At 40.7% G+C, this 7565-nt stretch overlaps 1 protein-coding gene across 1 annotated transcript; it reads left to right on the top strand.

Annotated features, from left to right (window-relative positions):
* Nucleotides 1–4336: 4336 nt before the first annotated feature.
* SMIM10L1 (small integral membrane protein 10 like 1) lies at nucleotides 4337–6679 on the top strand. Its single transcript, XM_058743664.1, has one exon. The coding sequence runs from the start codon at nucleotides 4497–4499 to the stop codon at nucleotides 4731–4733; it is 237 nt and encodes a 78-aa protein (XP_058599647.1). The 5' UTR covers nucleotides 4337–4496; the 3' UTR covers nucleotides 4734–6679.
* Nucleotides 6680–7565: the final 886 nt, after the last annotated feature.

Genomic DNA, 7565 nt, shown 5'->3' with positions numbered 1-7565 from the left:
TAGGTACCTTTAGCCCAGTTTGGTTCCTAATAAAGATTTACTTTTACATAAATTTAGAGCCAGTGCAGTGTAGTGAAAAGCACAAAGATTTTGGAACTAAGATAGTTCTGGACTTATATACTAGCCTAAATAGAAGATAAGCCTGAATCTCAATCTTGGCTCTGGCAGGTACAAATTCTGAGTTCTTATTGCTAAGATGACTACACAAAGCAGTAATAGAATATGGAGACATTTCTGGCATTAATTATTGAACTTCAAGATGTACCTGAATGTGGCTCAGAAGAATGGCATGTATTAGGTCTTTGCATCAAGATGCAAAGAAATATATGAAATTAGGACATTAAAAGAAAGTATATGGAAGGTGAGAAAGGGAGAGCCAGGCAAGATGACTATGGACTTGGAATGGAGGTTTGATGATGGAACATACCTTTGGATTATATTACCTATTCAATGACAAGAAAATGAGTTGAATTTAAATGATAGGTGCTTTCATAAAAAAATGAAACATATGTATACCATGTGCTAAAACAGGGTCTTCAAAAGGCAAAATTCAGAGAAGTGATGCCGGGGGTGGGGGGAATCTGAACAAGAAAACTACTGCCTGCCCAATATTTTCAATAAGGAGGAAGCAAGGTGACCAGTAAGACCCCAATGAAAATATGAATACATCCCAAGAAGGAACAGAATGGAGTTATTAATAAGCAGAAAGTTGTCAGAAGTTTACACATAGGACAGATGTGGGAATTTACAGGAAACTTCCACACATACACACACAAAACAAAAACAAACAAACAGAATTAGCAGAATTCCAGAAAAGGTGGCAGCGGTAATCATCTCTGTAAGTCCAAATGGAGCTCTCTAAGATCTTACTATAAGATGGAGAATTTCAGATAAGACTAGAAAACTGAGACTCGGGTATATGCAAGGCCATAAATGTCGCTTAGAATTGCTTTAATGATGTATGGGATGCCGCGGTAGATTGCTTAAATTGGTCCCAATTCTTCAGCCTATCACATTCCTATCCTCTCTCACCATGAGAGGGATGATCTGTTCTATTCTTTCACTGTCCTCAGCCGTGTGATTTGCTTTGGCTAATTAGATGTTGGCATAAATTTTGCAAGCAGAATCTTATATTGCTGGACTTACATTACTGGGGCTTGCATACTGAGTCTTGTTCACTCTTGTATTTCTACCATCACCATGAGAAGGTTATGTCTAGACTAGTGAACTGGTCCAGGGAGAAGGATAAGAGATAGGAGGATCAAGTTCCCCTTACTAGCTTCCAGTTGGCCCCCAGGTACAGAACGAGAAATCTGAAAACAGTGGAGATATCTATGGCAACTCCAACATAGATCACTGGTCTCTAGAGACATATACAAAATAAACGTTTAGTGTTGTCTATCACTGAGTTTTGTGGTTGTTACACAATAAAAGCTGACTGGTACAAAAACTGGTATTAGAAGTGAGCTATAATGGCAACAATTCTTGAATATGTGGCTTTGATTTTGAGCCACATATGTGCTCAAGTTGCTGGCCGTATCACCCACTGCGTCCTTCCAGATCACTTCAACAATAAAACCCAATCTTCGGCTTCTCACGAGAAGCAGCCTATCTACACATCCAACACCCCAACGATTATGGCTGCTGCCAGAGAGATTGGCTCTGGATCTGGCAGGACTCAGCATTCACAAGTCCCTAGGGACCACACACAAAATAAAGAGGTAGCTCTAGATGTCCACACAAAGACTCCCCGTACCTATTTCCTCTGCTTACCACAAAGTAAGCAAAATCACCATTTCTCCATGATAGGGGTTCATCTCCATATCTAATGTCCTGACTTCTCAGCTGTGGCATGAAGGTCAGGCCTGCATCTGGGGACTGAAGGGGAAAGTAATTAGTAGTTCTCCAGGAGCCTGAACAGGTTCCCAAGCTTTAGGCACACTGACAGGTCTTCACATACCATCATCTACTGGGAGCCACTAAGAACCAAGATAGTGGCACAGACAATCACAAAGGTTTGAGTGGCAACCATGAGCTTGGGCCAGGCCAATTGCAAGTTCTCAAATAAACAACCTAACTTATACTGGAAGGAACTAGGAAAAAAACTAACAAGGAGCGTAAATGAAAAATAAAGACTTTATGGACAGTAGGGAAAATATCAGTGAAACTAAGACTGGTTTGTTCGTTTTTTAAGATAAACAAAATTGACAAATCTTTGGCCAGACTCAGAATAAGAGACAAGACCAAAGTTAATCAAATGATAAATGAAAGACGACATATTATACCTGTTAACTACAATAGTGAGAATTTACCAATAGAGTACTTTGCAGTCTTACTGGTGCTTAAATTTTTCCAAAGAATCATTAAACAGGCCATTAAAAAGTATTAGATTGGGAACATACTGTCAAAAAGAGGGGAATAAGAAAGATTAGGAAAGGTCAAGTTGGGAGTAAATGAAGTATCAATTAGAGAAATGGTTTAGAACATGTGTTACTATTGATAGCTTACATGTGCCTATCTGGCAAGAAATGTGAACCGGTCATTTCAAGTCTAAAGGGCAAAGGACATAAAAACCACAACCATGTAAAATATTGATCCTATTCACCTTCCAATGTCACTTTCACCTGATGGAAATCCTTCAGCAGCTCTAGAGCATTAGTGTGTAGGAGTCAGAGCTTCATGACTACTCTTATTTGGCTAGTCCTTTCCCATTGGAACAGGACATCTACCTAACCATGTTAGGAGTAGGCGGGGGCTATTTTCCCCATGGGCTCAGGATTTTGATGGAGTTAACCAATGCTGGGTATAGGGGGTAGGGTAGCAGAGAAAGGGTAGAGGAGAATAAGTCCACATAGTTTTACACAGTTGGAAATGTAAGATCCAGAAACTTAACGACTTCAGTGACCTCTATATACCTCTATTATTTTTTCAAGTTTCAGGAAGAGTATATTGTACTTGTGTACTAAAATTACACATTTTCTCCTGGTTCTCAAGAGTTGTCATTTATCTTACACTACTCTTCAGAATATTTTAGGGGTGCCTGGGTGGCTCAGTCGGTTGAGTGTCCAATTTGGGCTCAGATCATGATCTCATGGTTTGTGGGTTCAAGCCCTGCGTCAGGCTCTGTGCTGTCAGCTCAGAGCCTGGAGCCTGCTTCGGATTCTGTCTCCCTCTCTCTCTCTCTGCCCCTCCCCTGCTCATGCTCTGTCTCTGTCTCTCAACAATAAATAAATGTTAAAAAAAATTTTTTTAATGAATATTTTATATTTTTAAATATTCTGTATTCTATAAGTCGTCTTAAATGACTTGTAATCAGTTTCTCTAAGGGCTGTGCACATAATGTTGCTGGGGTGGTATCAGTACAGCAAAAGTAGGCGAAATTCTTGCTGGGGACACACAATTACATTTCACAAATTTCATGCCACAGAGTGTCCTCTGGGACACATAAATTGCACTTGGAATAGTCACCACAGCTATTCGCTGCAGGGTGAGATGCGGGATATTTGAAGAATTTTCTGAACGACTCTAATATGAATGTTTTGATCAGAAGTTACACATCTCAATAATCCTTATATACAGAAGTTGCCTATGATGAAAAATGCAGTGCTTACTAGTTAAAATGGGAGAAGTTAGAGAAGTTAACGAAGTGTGCATCATTTAAACACCAGAAGAATATGTGGCTATGGGAGATACGCTATGTTACACTAGGGTTATTCATAGTTTTTAGTGGTATTCCAACCTTTGGGGCCTAGCCGCACGTTACAGGTGCATCCCCAGGCAGAAATGGTAGAATCTTCCATACCTAATCAGGACTTTTTCCACCTGGGTGGGAATATGATATGGTATATACGTATCAAAAAAGAAAAGTATATATGCGTATGTGTGTGCGTTTCGTTTTGTTTAAATAAGTGTTTCTGTCACTTGCAACTGAAAGAGTCTAATACTTAAGACAACCCATAGCCCACGACTGTGATCCTTTACACTTATAGTATGTTATGAACACGGAGGCTTTGTGCCTAAACTGGAGTTCATCTGGCTCTAATATTAGGGTTAATTTTATGAAATCAAAGGGTGAGATTCCCGGCTAATAACCCAGATCACACAGCAGACAAACCAGAGTTTTAACCTAGAGTTTGACCCTTACAAACTGTGTTCCCTGGGGCAAATTACATGATTTTATTTACCTTTATTCATTTTAAAGAGAAAACCATATCTGTTTGGCTGTCCATATATAAGACATTATGTATGGCATATATATAAATAACCCTTGCGCACCTACCGCCTGTTAAGCTTTAAGTGCTAAAAACCAGTAGGAGCATCAAACAGGAAGGGGCGGAGCTCCAACGGCGGCCGGGGCAGAGCGCCGTTGGGGAGGAAGCTGCGGCAGCGGGAGGTGCAGGTGTGAGTCCGGCGGTCCGTTAGCCGCCCGCACTGCGCCCCTCGCCTTCCCGGCCATTGGTCGGAGGTCGGCGAGAGCCGGGGTGACTCTCGGATCTATGCCCTGGGGGAGCGGCGACACCAGATTCATGGCCACCGCGGCGGCTCCGTCTTCCTTGGCCCTCAGCGCCTCCAGCACGGCCGGGGCCCCCAGCTCATATGGAGTCTTCTGCAAAGGGCTCTCCCGCACCCTGCTCGCCTTCTTCGAGCTGGCCTGGCAGCTGCGCATGAACTTCCCGTATTTCTACGTCGCGGGCTCGGTGATCCTCAACATCCGCTTGCAGGTACATATTTAGTGCCGTGATTACGCTGCCTACATCCCGGCCAGGACATGGCGGACTCCCAGGAGGCCTGGCGGCGGTGAAGAAAATTTGTAAGCACGGAGCTCTGGAATCTCGCGAGAGGTCGTGAGCGCTCTGTGCGGTTGCGCTCTCGGTTCCTACCCGAGCTTCCAGGGCCGGGGCGGAAAGCGGGTCGAGGCTAGAGAAAGGAAATACGCGATTTTCCGGGGACAGCAAAGAACTTCAGTTAAGGCGTACGACAATATTTAAGATGCTTTGCAGCCTTAAGAACAGGACGAACATGATGCCGGGTAAAGAAAAGGGCGGCTACTAAAGTTTTCAGAAAAAAAAATTTTTCATGTACAAGCTCACGGTCCAAATTAAAACAAATTTCGGGAAGATGGGATTGGACTGGAACCAAGACATTGAATGAATAAGAAGCTGAAGATCTTAAAGATATACGTGGAAGGCAAATATATTTCTTCAACAAGAGAAAACAATGACAGTCTGAAATTCTCAGTGAAAATAACCACAAGTGTACAGGAGAAACATCCTTCTAATACCAAACAACGAAAAATGCTGCTGGATTTTGAACAGGGTTGGAGTGTTAGAAAGTGGACCCTCTTGCAGTGTCCGTGTAGTTCAAGACCTTGGAACCAAAGAAAAGGAAGTCCAGTCATAGCACTAACCTTGGTTATTTTGTGAATAACACTTCAATAATCATAATAATTAATGTAAATGCTGTTTATGGTTTTTATCTTTTGAGAGAATACTTAATTATGGTTACAAAGTAGAATGCAAATGTTAACAGCTTTGATAATGGAAAAGTACAGTTTTCAAGTAGGGTTGTTGAAGGGGGAGGGGAAAGTGTATGGAATGGTAATGATATCCTTATAAAGTGGGAAGTTCAGAGATACAGTCTGTTGTTGATGTGGAAAAGAAGCATTTGATTATTTAAAGGGTACAGGGCACAAAGAGTATGCCATAAAGTTGCTAAAGTCGTAATATAACTATATTTAAGAGGGAGGAGAGTAGGAGAGAACAGCTTGAATTCATTCAGTAAGAAATGACTAAAGATAGGTAGAATGTCTCAAAAAGAAAAACTGAGAATACGGGATGTGTTTGAATATAAAGACAAGAGATACTTAGTTTTTCAGAGTCTGGGGATGGATTAGTGATCTGCAGAGTTTTTAAAAATTAAGGAAACAAACGTGCCTGGGTGGCTCAGTCGGTTGAGCATCTGACTTTGGCTCAGGTCATAATCTCAAGGCTTGCGAGTTTGAGCCCTGCATTGGGCTCTGTGCTGACAGCTCAGAGCCTGGAGCCTGCTTCAGATTCTGTGTCTCTCTCTTTACCCCTCCCCTGTTTCTGCTCTGTCTCTTTCTCAAAAATAAACAATAAAAAAATTAAGGAAACAAATTTATTATGAAACAGGACAATTCAAAGTTTTTCAAGAACTACACTGCATACTTCCAAATTATGAATAATACTAGTCCTATAAAGTCAGTCATAATTATATAAATGCTGAATACTAATACAACAAGAAATGATTGTGTAACATTGTGGGGATTGGAGAGGAGACAGGTATGTGTAATGGGGAAGAATCAGTCAAGATCTAATGTAGAGAAGTCAATAAATCAGTATATAGACATCCAGAAAAAACAATAATAAACATAAGAAGTGGCTGTCTTGAGAAAAAAATCAGAGATGAGTAAAGATAGAGGATTGCTGTCTTTCACTACCAGTGTAACAGTACTTTGGTTTTTCTTAACTGTATATATATTTCCTTGATTAAAAATTAATTTAGGGAGACCCGAGTGGCTCAGTCAGTTGAGCATTGGACTCTTGATTTCAGCTCAGGTCATGATCCCAGGGTTGTGAGATCGAGCTCCGAGTCAGGCTTCGTGCTGAGTATGGAGCCTGCTTAGAATTCTCTGTCTCTCTCTCTCTCTCTCTCTCTCTCTCTCTCAAAAAATAATTTAAGTTTTATTTTTAGAAGTTCCCCCCCAGGCAATTGAAAAGTACAGCATTGGTTAAGAGCCACCATAGTGAAATGGAATTGAGTTTTTAAATCAGGCCGATCATTGTTAAAATACAAACTTCATTTTGTGGTCTTAGGTGAGTCCATTAATCTGCCTAAAACCCAATTTCCTCAACTATAAATGAATAAAAATACCTACTTTAAAAAATCAGTCTGAGAATTGAAGATAAGCCTGCCTTAGTGCTTGATGCATACACAATAAACCATATCTGTTCCAACAGAAGATCTCATTAACATGTGAATGAAACTTAAAACTCACAGAATACCGATTTTTTTCCAGTAGAGCTTTTCAAGCCTGAAGGAAGTCCATAAGGTGCTGACCTTGGGGGTATGGGGCAGATCCTCCAGAAGGATTTTAGGTGAGATAAAAGGGACCATTGTTTGCAGAGGTCACAGTTTAAACTATTTGCTGTTTTGTGTTCCACTAATTGTGTCCCACCAACAAGTATACTCTAGGGTTGGTAAAATAAGTGTCCCCTTAAGCACCAGGTCTGGCTTTGGGAAATTGTATTTCCTACCCTTTATTCCTTGTCTCTAAGCTGTTGGGTCATGTCCTCCTCTTACTACTTTACTTTTTTCTGCCTTCTCTATTTTTTTTCTTTTTTTTTTTTTTTTTGTCTTTTCTTGACTTTTTTCTTTTCTTTTTGCCTGTTGTTGATGTCACTGTTTTAATTTAGTTTTTCCCAGATTCCCCTGACTATATTAAGTTAATTTCTTTTACTCCATCCAAAGGCTGTGTTAACATCAACTTATGCCATTTTCATAGGCTGCCTCATTTTTGCCTAATTGTGCGTTAGTTATCAGAT

The sequence above is a fragment of the Neofelis nebulosa genome, chromosome 8, assembly GCF_028018385.1.
Source record: "Neofelis nebulosa isolate mNeoNeb1 chromosome 8, mNeoNeb1.pri, whole genome shotgun sequence".
Lineage (NCBI taxonomy): Eukaryota > Metazoa > Chordata > Mammalia > Carnivora > Felidae > Neofelis > Neofelis nebulosa.
The sequence above is the reverse complement of the archived record's forward strand: the minus strand, read 5'-3'. Positions and strand labels throughout refer to the sequence as shown.